The sequence below is a fragment of the Pseudopipra pipra genome, chromosome 17 (genome assembly GCF_036250125.1).
Source record: "Pseudopipra pipra isolate bDixPip1 chromosome 17, bDixPip1.hap1, whole genome shotgun sequence".
Lineage (NCBI taxonomy): Eukaryota > Metazoa > Chordata > Aves > Passeriformes > Pipridae > Pseudopipra > Pseudopipra pipra.
Genome location: NC_087565.1, coordinates 8128891 through 8143974, shown reverse-complemented (window position 1 = coordinate 8143974; position 15084 = coordinate 8128891). Strand labels below are relative to the sequence as shown.

The window sequence follows — 15084 nt, the reverse complement described above, 5'->3', positions numbered from 1 at the left end:
AATAGTTACTCAAAGGATACACTTCTTCAAACATTTGTCTTGATCACCAGTGCTTGTGCTGTTCAACATCCCATATATCTCCCTCTATCTCTCTCTCACACACACACACACAAGCATTAAATACAAAATGTCATGAAAATTCCTAAGTATCGTTTAATGTTGGCAGCCCTGCACTGTAAAGCCATTTACATAAAACTGTGGTTGGCAGCTCTCACTCTTCCATGGGAACAAATTAACATTGGCATTCCAAACACAGGAAAGTAAGGAAATTAGAAACACAGTTTATATTTGGCCAGTGCTTTGAAATACTGTACCATGCTACTGATGTCAATTAATGAAAAGCAGAATTTTGCGGAGAGGGTCTGGTTTTGAAACACATTAACACACGTTAAACATGTTTGCACAGGAACTGGATTGTAAGCATCTTGGTTCCAAGACAATAAAGCAATTACACTAAAACTTGTAGTCTCAAAGTTGCCATTAATTCAATCCACTCAGCCTGGATCACTAAAGGATTTTCACTGACTCTGAGAGGTAGATGATACAAATGTTTAAAAAAAATGGGTAAAGCACAGTGTTGTAGGGATTACACCCAAGATGGCTTTTATTTTACCTGCTGTAAATCAGGTGTATTTATGTATAAATAATGGAATTGTAGAACACACCCCCAAATAAAGGGGGGGCCCAGGAATCTTTGTAGCTTTTATCAGCAAAATAAGGATTTCCAGAAGGACTGTTTGAATTAGAATCAGTTCAAACTTTGCCACCTGCAACCTTTTTTGTAGCAAAGATTTTTACTGACAAAATCTTCAACACTGAAAAAATCTAGATGGCAGTTTATCTGCTGGCACAATTCCACTGACTTCAGTGGACTTACTCCAGCACGGAATTCGGCCCTGCAGTCTTTACAAGGCGCTGTTTATTTGTACTATGATTCAGATATTTTGATACCAGGAATCTTTCAGCACTGAAGTTTCTCCATATGAAATATGTCTTGTATTAAGAAATATCAGTTTCACATTTTTGTCAAACATTATTTGTTAAATTCTGTTTGTTGCAAAGATGGGAATTCAGCTGTAGTTCAACAACATGGATCGGGCTAATAATGATAAGCAGTGACTAATAGGAGCTAGTTCATGTTTTGATTATTTGCAGCAAAGGAAACTTCCCTCAGAAACAATTTCAAGATTAGGAGAGAAAACTGTGTGAAGCTCTAGCAGAAACTACTGCATGCTCATTATTTCAACACAGGGGCATTTCTTTGGCCCAATTCTGCTCTCAGTGGTGCTAGTGTAAATCAAGAGGGAGTTTATGGGAATTACTTTGGACGTAGAGTTGTATAAATGAGACCACAGGGCCAGCTCCAGTAGAAATTTGACAATTTACACCAATGAAGACCTAGCCAAGAATTTTCTCTTGGGTTTCCATTTTTCCAAACATAAGCGTGTGCAGAACTTTATCCATGATTAGTCCTCGTGAGCAGTCCCATTTACTTCAAACAGTTGCAGAAGGAAAATATTCATCCTGAAACTAATTTAAACAGCTCTCTCATTTCTTTATAAGTTCCTTCCATTTAGAGAAGAAATATATATAATAGCATAGTTTATTTATATACAATAATATATGCATTTTTATATATGGGTGGTTAATTCACATAAGTACTTTGATGCAGGCCCCAGAGAGGAAAATTGGAAAGGGCTTAAAATATCATGGTCTCTTAATGCTATATATCAACAGGTAGTCTGTTTATCTGGCATATTACCAAAATTTGCTTACTTGTGTTCTTGCTCAGATGACTTCATCCACCATTGCAACTTCTCACTGGTATTCATCCAGTTAGAACAATTTAGAAGTATAAAACTAAATGTGTTATCATTTTAACCACAAATTAACAGTTTCCATATAAATATTAGCATTTCCTCACTTGAATCAAGGGATAGCAGCCATAATGGCACTAACAGTATATTTGATTTAAACTAATTAAAAACAGGGGCTCTTGCAATTTAATATATTGATTTTACCAGTGGGACTTAAATCTTTTATAATAAGTGTACACAGCTGCACCACTCACCCACCGCCACTTTTAAACCTAATCCCTGCATTCCTCCTGACAATAACATGACAGAATCCACACATCCCAGTATTAGCCTTAACCCCGGTGACACTGCCAGAATGTATTAAACTAAAACATCGCAGTGTCCTATTTAAAAGGAGCCTGTCAACAGCTCTGACCGGGCTTTAATAGTTATAATCTTTTTTTTAATTAATGTTTCCAACCACTTGTGTAACCTTCTCTCACACATCTCTCCCCCCACGACCCGAAAATGTGTGTCGGGCTTATTTCCAGAAGAGAACGTAGAGCCTGGTTTCGTGCTGCCTGCCCAGAGGCCATTAAACCCCCTTTGCAGGGACACACACACACACACACACACACACCCCTCACACACAACACACATACACACCACACACACACACCTCCCACACACACACACAACACACATACACACACACAACACATATACACACACCACACACACATACAACACACATACACACATGCAACACACATACACACCACACACACACACTCATAACACACCCACACACACCAAACACCCCCCCACATACACATAACACACATACACACACACACTCAACACCCCCCCCCCACACACATCCCACATAACACAACACACACAGCACACACACAACCACACACCACACACAACACACACCCCCACAATACACACACACCAGACACCCCACACCCCCCCCACACACACACCACACACAACACACTACAACACACACACGCACCCCAAACACCCCCCCACATACACATAACACACACACACCCCACAACACACACGCACAGCACACACGCACACACACACACAACCCCCCCACACAACACACAAAACCCACAACACACACCACAAACACCCACAACACACACACACACACAGAGCACACACACACACACACACACACACAGCACACGCACACAGCACACGCACAGCACAAATGGGGCCACAAGAACACGGGTGGGAGCAGGTCCCCCACGCTCCACTGGTGCCCAGCTCCCCGTTACCAGCATCACAAGACCTGGCCATCAAGGCTTGTCTCCTTCAAAAGCACTTTACAAGCCGCTATGTTTTGGCTTTTAAACTACAGCTCACAGAGAGGGCTTCACCCCCCCCCCCCCCCCAGGACAGCCTGGGTGGGAAAGGAGGAAAGATCCTGCTCTGGGACAAATCCACTGTGTGCGAGCGGGGTGGGGGGCGGTGACAACTTCCACGTCCTTTTTTCTTGCATAAGGACATCTGTCCTCAGCTGCTCCTTTCTCTGCTACCAGTGCACCAGCACAGCAGAGGTAAATAGTTCCTGTTCTGTTCTGCCACTAGAAATTAATGGAATTCTCTCTAGAACATGCCTGTACATTCAAAGAATACCTGCTACGCATCAGTGTCCTTCATACCTTCACTTTGCTGTAAGCTTTCTGCCTTCCTTAGCTAATATTCTGCCACCAAGTGTTGCACATATCCACACTGCCCAAAACAATTATGGGATGTACCTGTTCAGGCTTCAGAGCTTCTACCAGCATTAGGTGGAGGAGGAAAAAAAAAAAACACCAAGGGCTTGGGACTAATGTATGGACAAGCCATGTGATCGGGACCAGGCATCCAGGGCTAACTTTTAATCTGCTTTGTTTCAAGTGGGAAATATGTGAAGATCAAATAAGTTCAAATCCAGGTCAAATATCCTTGAAAATCTTTGATTTATATAAGCAGGAAAATGAGGTTTAAAAGAAGTGATTATGAAAGGGTTACTAAAAACACAGCTGTACGCATACTCTTATATCTGAGGCTCTCCAAAGAAAAACTGTGTGACATCTATATTAACCTTTGGCTGTACACCAATGAAGGCCTGTAGTGAGCTGGAATGCAAGGCAGCCCCTTCCAAATTTTAACACAAGCCAGGTTACAGCTGCAAATGCCTGCAGCCCGTGCTCACTTTATAAAGTATTCCCCGAAGGAAATTTTTTAACTGTTATAGAATCTTTTTCTAATACCCTACAGTGTTAAAGCCTGTTATTAAAGGGCAAAGAGATGGTTCTCTATGCCAAACACTTGTCAACAAAAAGGATAGCCAGATGGTATGAAATAAAAGGAAACTTGGGGGCTCTTCAGCTTCTTGATTTATATTAACAAAAGCCACTTTCAAGTGCTCCTTCCAAGAATGACTAATTCCCCCCCCCACTTCTTTTTTGCCAGGATTAAACAATGTTGTTCATTTTATAATCAACCACGAGACAAATTAACAAATTGCATATCACTTGTGCTGACTCTTTTAAAAATATTCTAAGCAACTCTGTTTACCAAGGCAAGATTACCGGCATAAGGACAACTCAATTATTTTTAGAAGAGAAGGTCTAAGTCATCTAGAGGATGTTTACTCCTTAGTTGCTGTTTATAAACTTGAAATTAAACTTGTGCAAAAAATGCTTTGCATTTTTTCAGTTCCTAAAATGGTTCAGTTTGTAAACCGTACTTGGACAGAAACGAAATTCTAAATACTGAAATTATAGTAATAAATTTTACAAAATTAGCCAGTAATTAACTAACTTAGTCAGACCACTGTGGCTAAATTCTCTTTTAATTTACATGTAACTTCATTCTTGACAAAAATCCATTCCCCATCCATCTTAGCACAGGTGTAAGCTAAGACAAAATGTAGCCTGTGAATTAACTGGTTATAAATCTAAATCTAATTAATTGTCAAGATTTTACAGTAACATTACATGCTTAGTAAAAAGCTCCCTGAAACGGAGCCACCTGTATTTTGGTTCCTCCCTACCAATACCCAGTATAAATTCTCTAGAATAAACATACACAGTATCTCCATAGAAATCAATGTGTGTGGGGTTTGTCGTTGGCTTTTTTACTATATATCCCAGTAAATCTTGCAATGTAATTTTTTTTTAATATTTTTCCTTCTGAAATTGTAAAGCTGGATAAATGAAGAATATGAATAAGGCAAAAAAGTGCTTTTATAAATTAGCATTTGGAAGCCTGGAATTAACATGTTTTATTGAATGAAATTTAAAAGTATTATTTCTTTACTCACTTTTACTTCCTCCATTCTGAAATGAAACTTTATTATACTGTGACACTTCCTCATTGTGATGGCTCTAGTATAGTAATAAAACCCTACCTGTGAAATGCAATGCTCACAGAGTATCTCTTACAAAAGTAGGACACAGTTTACTACAGTCTGCATTTAGGAATTCAGCTCTGCTTTAAAAGGGATCATTGTAGAAAGTCTCCAAAAAAATTCAGTCCTACAATAGATGTTCTAATTTTCCCTGAATGTCATAGAAAACTGTACGTCTCAAAGCAGGTGTTGTGTTTGACTATATACGGGAGCGAGTGGCTGGTCTAATTCATTAAAACGTCCATAAACAGGCCTGTCTTTGTCCTATAAAGATGAAAGAGCGATGACTATAATGGGATGAAAGGTGTGCACAGGGATGAAGAAAGCTATTATAGATCTATGTCCTTTTTAAACTCGTCCTGGCATGCACTGTTGACAAGGGAACAAAACAGCACAGATAAACCTCCGAAATGTGCCTTGCTGGTAGTAATTCCACCTGTCCTTAAAACTATTGGATTTTGCCAGCGCTCTAACTACTCACTGACCACGCTGACAGCATCTAAATAAAATGATCGTTTAGTATTTTGCATCAAGAACACTCTTGGGTTTCTAAGCTGACCATAAAACCTGGCAGGTAGAAACGAATTAAATATCCTCTGTAGCCATCCCATCACATCGGGATGTTGACTATTGGTTTCTTATGGCTTATACAGGTGAAACCTGCTCTGTACAGAGTTCTCACGTAGACACAGACATATCCAAAATGTAAGTTTTATTTCACAGTTTATGGATCGATTCCACTCCTTTGAACTCAAAATAATTAGTGACCTGAACATTAAGAGTGCACCTCTTCCATGGGCTGACAGGGAGACTTTTCCTTACACTGGAAGCATGGGACAGGAGCGCTGCAGTTTCACTGATGAAAGTTACGCAGCAGATAACTACACCTGAGGAGCAGAGCTGCTTCCCCAGGGCTAAACTCCCTCCCATTAGGTACTTACATGTTTCATAAATGTTCTCTTCTCTCTACCGATATGGAAAGAGAAGTTTGAATTTTGCTATTGTTATTTCAACATCCTTTGTCTTCTGTTTGAGACTCTCCTTGCACTTGGCTGTACACGGTGTAGGACCCAAGAATCACAGAGAATAGTGTTAGCAAGATCTCTCTTATCTCTAAAGTCAAATATTTGACTGTCATTGGTACTTTTGACTGCTCAAATATTTGATTTTAAATGTATCATTGCTCATCGGCTTAAGGATCCAGCACTGATTAGACAAACACTGTAATTCCAAATGGAAAGCACCAGCTCTCATAGAGCACAGCCCCCGGGCCAGATGTAATTCCAAGCTTCCCACTGTGAAGCTTATGGCAGTTAATAAGGAGGTGCAGCTCATGCAAACTAGAGATCTCCCACAGCGTCCTGTGTCTCCTTATCATGCACGAATTGTGCCGGGATGGCTACCGTGTCTAATAATTATTAACGTGTGTCACAGAGCCTTTACAGCTGCTGATCTTTTCAAGTTGGTTAAAGTGCTGGGATTACGGAGGTGGTGATTTAGATGGTGATTTAATCTTTGTTCCCTCTGAAGTTCCAGACAGTGGAAGTGTCCAGAACAGTGACATCCATAAAGGTGTTAATGGATTTATGGGAGATGGGGGTCTGTAATCCCTAGCAGGTTAGGTGCCAGAGGTGGTCTCCTCTTGTGTTTTGTGTCTCCCTTTGTTTGGGACAAAGTTTGAGTGGATCTTGTTTTGGAAATACAATTCAGGTTCTGCCTCGAACTTGCAGGCACCCAGTCTGTACATGTGTGGTTTAAGAGCCGCACATGATGAGGTCTAAAAATGGATAGAGCGAACCAGGTCTATAATTACATATTTAAAATAGAACGCGCACCCTGACAATGTTTTACTCAAATCCGGCCAAGTCAGTCCACACGGGTGTGCAATCTGCAGCGAGCAAATGGAAATCAGATTGGGCCGTGGCATCCAATTAGAGAGGCCTAGCGAGGCGCATACAAAGCGTGCCAACTCTCTATCGTTTGCATAAACCCATCCACATGTGCTTGTGAAAAGAGGCGAGTTAGCGGCATAAACTGGGGTCAACAGGAAAAGCTGCAGGAGTAAATAAGGATTTACTGTGGAATCCCTCCCAAGCCATTAGGAAAACATGTGCGAGCGGCTCAGCCCCTCCGGCCGCGGGAGCGCGGCGCTGGGATGCCGCAGGGAACTATCCGTCCAGGCAGCCCTGGTGGCTCTGCATCCAGCACGAGAGCCAGCCCGGCACCGGGAGCTGTGCCGGGACCCGTGGTCCTGTCTGGGTTTCGTGTATTCCTTGGCAGTGTGGGGTGTGGAACAGACCTGCTAATCGTCCTGTGTAACTCCTACCTGCAAATCCAATTTCTGAAGTGCAGCAACTATCAAAGGGAGACCTTAGTGTGTCGGCGCGCAGGGTGGAGCGTGGAGAAAGCTTGTGGCTGTCCAAATGCTGTGATGGGGAGTCGCTGCCCTCTCCACGCTGGTGCCATTTAACCACTACCTGGCAAAGGAGGCGCTTTCCCGAGGGCCGCTACCTGTCCTTTGCCCAGGTGGGCTGCCACCCACCTGACCCGCAGGGAAACAGCTCCCAAGCGCGGCCACCTGCACCACCAGCCCTTGTCCTCCCGCTGGTGGCCAGGGCGCCGCTCCAGTCTCCCCCCGGCGCGGTTCCCTGCCCGGTTGCCCCGGACCCGGCTCCGCCGAGCCCGGCACTCACCCAAGTTGACGAAGCTCATGACCATGTCAGCCTCGGTGAGGAAGTTGCTGTCCTGCAGGCTGGCCAGGGGCGGCCCCTGGGTGCTGAAGATGGGCTTGTAGGGGTAGGAGAAGCCCTCGCCGTCCTCGGCGGCGGCCCCCGCCGCCCCCTCCTCCACGGACATGGCATTGTAGAGGTCCAGCATGAACATGGGGGCCGAGTTGTGCTTGCCGTGGAGGTGGGGCCGCGGGCGGTGCGGCAGGCCGAGGATGGAGAGGATCTCCCGCTGCATCTCGCGGCGCTCGGGGCCGCGCAGCCGCCGGTGGATGAAGCTGGAGTGCACCTCGTTGTCCACCGTGAAGTCGGCGAGGACGCAGCGCAGCCAGAGCGCGGGGGCGGCGGCGCCCAGCACCAGCAGCCAGGGGCTGGGCTGCCCGCGCCCCGCCGCCGGCATCGCGGCTCGGCGGGGGCTGCGGGGCGGCGCGGGGGGCGCGGGGCTGCCCCGCCGCGGGACGCGCCCCGCCGGCATGCACGGCACGGCCCGGCACGGCACGGCCCCCGCTCAGCCCCCGCGGAGGCGCCGCTGCCCGCTCATGGCCCGAGGCGGCGGCGGGGGGCTCCTATCGGCCCCGGCCCATGGACCCTTCCCCGGGAGCTCTTCTCTGGCGGCGGGAGCGGCCGCGCTGTGCCCGCGTCCCGCACGGCGCGGCGGAGCCGTGTGAGCGGCGCGGCCCGGCGGGGAGCGGCGGGAGGGTGTCTCTGGTGGGAGGAGCAGGCGCTGGAAAACCCGAGCGCTCGCGCTCGCTCGCTCGCCAGCTCCTAAACCGCCCGGGAGAGAAAAATCCCTGGATCTGCCTCGAGGAGGGACGTCTGCTCAGGTTGCTTTTCAGGATGTTTGTGGAGGCTGCGGGCTCCGGGAGAGGCTGAGCCGGTCCCGAGCGTCTAAATTAGCGTGAACGTCATTAAGGAGAAGACTCCCCAGGAGGGAGGGCGGTTTATGCATAAGGAAGGGGCCCAAACTCCCACAGAGTTTATAGATGCAAGTACATCGTCTGTCTGCACAAACACGCATACACACTCTTTTTCCCTCTTCTACTCTTTTTTTTTTTTTTTTTTTTAAGAAGTACAGATGAGGAGAGGCTGTCCGGGACAAAACCAAGAGCACTAAATTATTTAAAACCTGGTGATTATACATTCACGCACGTAGACACGTATGTATGTCTGTGTGCACAGAGCCCCGGGTCACTTTTTCCAGCTGGCAGCGGGGAGAGTTAATGGAGAAGCGTTAGAAATCCGAGGGGTGAGATGAATTGGAACCATCAACCTGTGCATGCGGGTGGTTTATGACACTAGAGTACCCTCCACTCTTGCCTTCCCTTTTTCCTCCTGCTCCCTGGTACACACCTTTGTGGGATACCGTCGTGAGGTGGATTGTCACCTTATTAAAGCAGTGGTTTTTTTAACTCAGTGGGTGCAACATTAATGGAGCCCCAGTCCTTATTAGTCCAGCCACACGTCTGCTACAACAGTAAATAATAATAATAATAATAACAATATCAGATAACAAGTGTAGACTATTGCTTCCCAAATCTTACTTGGAAAACAAGGGGAAGGCAGGATAGTTTATTTGGGTCACTGAATCCCCCCCGAGGTAATTTCAGAAACCATATATATATGTATATGTATATATACATACACACTAAGTTTATGCTGACATTAAGATTCATTCCTAAGACAAAGAAGAGGGGCAAGGAATAAGAGTTCAGCAGTTTTTTTGCTTTCTTTTTATAGATTATTTGTTGGATATTTTCAGAAGAGCAATATTCAGTAGTATCCAGCACCAGATCCTGCAACTGTTCTGGAGACTAGTGTTCAGCACTTCTTTTAGCTCTTTATGTTTAAAATCCTTGCGTGAACAGCAGATAACTAGTCAAAAAGCTGCATGGGAAACATGATGAATGATTTCATGTGTTTGTATACATGCATGTGCACCTCATAATAACAGGGAAACTGAGACATCACATCAAAATGACTCATGGCACTATTGAAATAGTGGTGGAACCAGCACTGAAGTCCTGGCTCAATCCTAACACATGTTTAGGAATGGCTTAAGCTCTGGGAGAATGGTGGGGGGAGAGAGGTTGGGAAGCCATATCCACCTTAGGTAACATGGGAGCACTTGCTCAACTTACTGGTGCCAGTGGGGCTGCTCAAAATATCACCCCTATAGCTGCTATCCCAGTGCTCCCCACTAATGAAAACACCAGTACCTGAGCAGCTGCATCTTGGCTGCCCAGTTAAGATCAAACTCTCCAGCATCTTTTGTACTTCCTGAGGAGCAGCACTAACCTGCTCTTAACCAGGCAAGTATTTGCCTAAATTTCTTTCTTGCCGAGGGTGTGGTTTCTAGATCAATTTAAGCTGATTTAAAGCCAGGCTCCCCCTGAGAAAAACTTATTTTTCTCATCCCACCCTAGCCTGGACCTTCAGCTGTGCAACCCCACCTCTCTCCAATGCTGGTACCAATACTTACACACAAGTCAGGAAACTTATTTTGTTTTTAAAGTATTTTTTTAACCATTTATGTATTTGTTTTTGCTGAATTAATTTTCTGCTGGATCAGCTCCTTGTTCTGACTGAGTACATATTGTGGTGGAACTAAGGAGGCCACAGGAATGCACAGCTGGGGGCAAGGAGAGGGTGTGTGGGTCAGGCTGCAGTAGGAAGGGCTGACAGATGATTTGGTGTCACTCTGCTCTCCCTTTCAGCTGCAGACAACTTGATTTCTCTTCCTTTTTTGTTCCTTGTAGACTGTTTTTCCAGAACTGTGAGTGTTGGCCTTTCATCAAGCAGCAGTAGGACAAGGAGCCTTGCCTTTGGCATGGACTTTGAGATGAAAAGATCTGTGAGGCTGGAACAGTGGAGTGGAGAGCAGGTGTCTCTGCTGCCTAAATTACTTGCACCTGAATTACTTGTAGCTCCCTTTCAAAAACTGGCTAAACTTCAGGTCAGCGTTATGCTTTGGAATGGCAACATGCTTGGAGAGAAAGAAAAGAAAAAGACAGTACGGGAGTTTTGGCTCCTGACTTGCTAACACTTTAGGTAGCTGCTGTTGGAGCTGTAGGTGTCATTAAAGAAACAGCAGAGGATAAAAAGTAAACCTTGAAACCTCTTGATTTGACAAATTTCTTGAAAAAGTGATGTTTGAATCTGTTTCTTTCTTGTTCCGTCTGTTTAAGTGGTCTGGGTTTGGCCACATTTAGCTATATCCTGATTTAATGCAGGATATGCTCTTTAAAGAGGGACAGTGCTGCAACTGTATCCTGTGCTTTCATAGGAATAACTGGGAAAGTTTTCTCTTTTATACAATATTTTCACTGATTGTATTGCACTGGTACAGCATTAAATAAATCCTTGATAGTTTGAAATGGGGATACTGCTTGCATGTATTCTTAAAACAGCAGAACAAAATCACTCTAGCAGTGTGTGATGAGAAACTGAATTTGTTAAAGAGTAAGTTTTTGATGTGAAGTCCTCAGCTCTTGGCTTCAGCTTGATTTGGGATACAACAAAGGGCAGCATTTATTCTGCTGCATACAACAAAGGATGATGCAGCTCAAACTGCAGAGGTTCAGCCCTCAGATCTGAGCTTGAATTTCAAATACCTTTCAAACAGAAAGGCAATCCAGTTTGTACCTTTTCTCATGGACAACGTCTCTCTCTTCCCTCCTTTCTTGCCTGCTGTGTAAACCCCATCCTGCTTCCTGTAGGATCAGTTCCACACAGGGTGCTGAAATATTGGCACCTTCATGTCACTGTCTTTTTCCTCCTCCTTCCTGGATCAATTAAGAAACCAGTTTTTCCTCTTACTCTTCTCTGTTTCTTTTGTCTATCCTCCTCTTCTTAAGAAGGAAAACGAAATGCTGGTGATGAAGTAATCCCTGTTTTTTGGCACTTGCTGCTCCAGATAATTTCTATAAAAACAAACTCGCAATGTTTCTGAGGTTCTGCACAAGCCACATTACCAATTGAGTAGCTTTTTGATCTCTTTGAGCTTTGTGTGTACGGTCTTATCTGATTTTTGTACCAACTACTGCCATTTGTGTGGAAGTCAGTGTATTTGCAGGCACTTATTTAGGAGATAAATAAAGGGTCTGATTTAAAACCATGAAATGGACAAAACTGTGCAGGTCTGTGTCAGGTGAATTTGTGTATGCTGCTGTCATCATCCTGTGCCCATACAAGGCATGTGCCAGTGGCAGAATTTGGGCGTTTGCATTCAGTTTTACCAAATGGGCAGTAAAAAGTGTGGGTTCTGCTCACAGACTCATTTAATGACTTTTCAAAAATCAGACACAAAGCATTTTTTCCTCTTTTCTGCGGAATCAATGTCGGGTTCCTTGTCTTCCTACTTTGATGTCCTCTTTTTAACTTTAACCATGTTTCTTTTCCATTCTGTTTTGCATCTTCTCTCATTTGTCTTGAACAAAGTGCAAGTCCTAAATTATAGCAAACTTTTTTTCTCCTTCCAAATAGTCCCACTAAAATAGCATGTGTTTGGGGAATTTTGAACTGTTTCACTGTGCCCTGAGCATGAAAAACACTTACATAGCAAAAATAATACCATTATTATTTGTATAAGAATGGATAATTAGCTTGTATGTTTAATTATGCTATATTGGATCCTTCTTATCAAAAGTTTCTATTCATCCCTTCAGCATTATTACTGAGAACGTATTCACCAACAAGAAATTAATCTCATTATGGGTAAGCCATTATATTAGCTCTAATCCAGGAATCTGAACAGATCTGGGTTGAACAGTGCCGGGTTGGACAATACTGACTATGTTATAAAAATTAAGTATTGATTCTCATTGCTGTTGATCAGAGGAGAGTCAGAAATTAAATCTGTGGTTTAGGGTTTCAAAAAGGCATTATTTCTTCTGGAGATGCTAGCAATAGCTAAAATAGAAAATGATCTTTGGATTTATGGAATGGGACTGTAGCACTGAATTTAATGGTTGTCAACTGAGTAAGGTGGACAAAGTTCAGTCCTTCACAGTTCAGCATTTCAAAGGACTTCATAAAACTGGATCTCCACAAAACTGGATCTCCACAGGGATTCTTTTATTACTATTTACTCCAGAGAACATTAGAAATGAGTTTGTGTCATTGAAACATCTGTAGTATTACATTTATCGTACATCTGTTTACAGCTTGAATATAGGCCTATGCTGTATTTTGTATTTTTATTTGTATGTTGGTATGAGCATTTGTAAATGTGCATACACCAGCATACTTCAGTAATGTCTTCAAACTTTATGTAAGTAATATATTCCTACAGCACAGATACAGCCATATGAGTACTGTTTAACGTGGAATCGAATATTGCCAAAGCAGCCCAAACAAAACTGAATTTAATTTTGTACTATTAAATTATTGCGTGCACACTCAATTTGGTTGACGTTTTTTGGCACAAACCCAAGCATTTCCTTCACTGGTAACATTGTAATCTGAACATCTGAAATCTCGGGCTTATATTTGTGAAAAGCTATGCTGGGCACGCGCTCGAACGTCACTGCTCAGAGCGGACTTAAGCCGTGCTGCAGCACCTTGGAAATGTGCCTCTGAAATTCTGCTTAGTTGTTACATTTGCTTACAATAAATGGTGATCTTTGCTTCTGCAGTTCACCATCAGACATTCAGGATTCTTCTTATTAACATATGCTTTGTGACTTTTTTAGTTTTCTGCTGTTTGCATTCACTGAAAGTGGAGAAGTTTGATATTTTTATGCTGTACAGAAAGCATATAAAACCTGTTCATTTTTATCAAAGGGAACAACGATAACTGATTCTGACCTGTAAAGTGCAATGGGATGAATTTGGATGGCTTTACTTTTTCTCTCCAGGCAGGTGCAGAGTAATACCTCAAAAGAACCATTATTTTGTGCCTTTATTCCAGTGTGTACATAAATGCTTGCATAACCCTTGCACAGCTGCTGTACAAACTACTCATGCCACAAGTATTAGTAATCCTAACAGGGGAGGTTGCATGGAAAATTGGGGTGTGTATGCTAAACCATATGTACCGTGCCCCTGAATCATAAAACTTGTGTTGCTGGAGCAGAGAGATCTTTGGAGACTGCTGGTTTTACAGGTCTGTAGGAAGCAGGATTATATACAACAGCTGCACCCTGCAGTCTCTCTCCTGTTGAGGCTTATCTTGTGCATTTAAATAAGCAGGAAACAGAATTTGGTCCAACATTATCTTATACGGTCTCAGCTTCTATTTTTATTTATATTTCATTTCCATAGGAACAATTATTTTCACAGTTTATTTTGAATACGTATTAGAGCCACTCAAATTGGAAGTTCTGTGCTGCCAATTCCGAGCTGCATGGGGCTGCAGAGACACAATGTGCATTTTTTGGTCTCTGGTTCTGCCTCTAAAATAACTTTATATCTGCCATGATTTATAGCTGTGTTTCTGAACCGGTCTGAAACAAGATGGAAGTTGGAGATTCCTTTGATTCTCTAAAGCCCTGGCCACAAAAATCCCTTCCCAAGTCTCTCAGAGTAGCACAGTTTGGCCCCAGTTCTCCACGGTTTGAGGGACGTTCCAGCTCCGGGTCCGACCGAGGGAGGAGGTTTGCCACATTACAAGTGGCTGCATGAAGCAATCTCCCAGAGCTTTAGCAGCAGAAAATCATTATTCAGACGTTTATGCTGGAGGATTTTAAAATAATATTGGAGGGATTCTTTCCTGTGCTGGCGTGGGTTGGTGGAGCACCGTGTGAGCGGGTGGAGGGGTGTGTATTTACACCTGCCCAGAAGCCAGCCCGGGCTGCCCGGGATGTGTGTGGAGTGGTTGGTGTCACTGCTGATCCTTTTGTGGAGGCTGCTTTAGTTGTAAGTGCAATGCTATAAGAGTTTATCTTCCCGAGACTTCTAAGTTTTCAGTCAGAAAAAAACGTGCTTCCTAAGTCGTGCTCAGCGTGCACTGAGTTTGCTTTGTAAAGTGCATCTTTTCAGCATTCATCCAAAGCCTTTTCTGCAGTTGTCTGAGCCCCATAGGCGAATATATACTGTTAGACTATTAAGATAATTTTTCAGTTAAGACATCGTCAAACTGCAAGCGGGACAATAGAAACAAAACCCCTTTTGTTCTGACTAAACTGTTCCTAATGACCCCCTCTAT

The 15084-nt window shown here is 43.7% G+C and overlaps 1 protein-coding gene across 1 annotated transcript in view; it reads right to left on the bottom strand.

Annotated features, from left to right (window-relative positions):
- Positions 1 to 8515, bottom strand: part of BMP7 (bone morphogenetic protein 7) — a 44152-nt gene extending 35637 nt beyond the window's left edge. The window contains exon 1 of the mRNA XM_064674150.1: positions 7908 to 8515. Within this exon, the coding sequence (XP_064530220.1) occupies positions 7908 to 8415 (508 nt within the window). The 5' untranslated portion in view covers positions 8416 to 8515. The remainder of the gene's footprint in view (positions 1 to 7907) is intronic.
- Positions 8516 to 15084: the final 6569 nt, after the last annotated feature.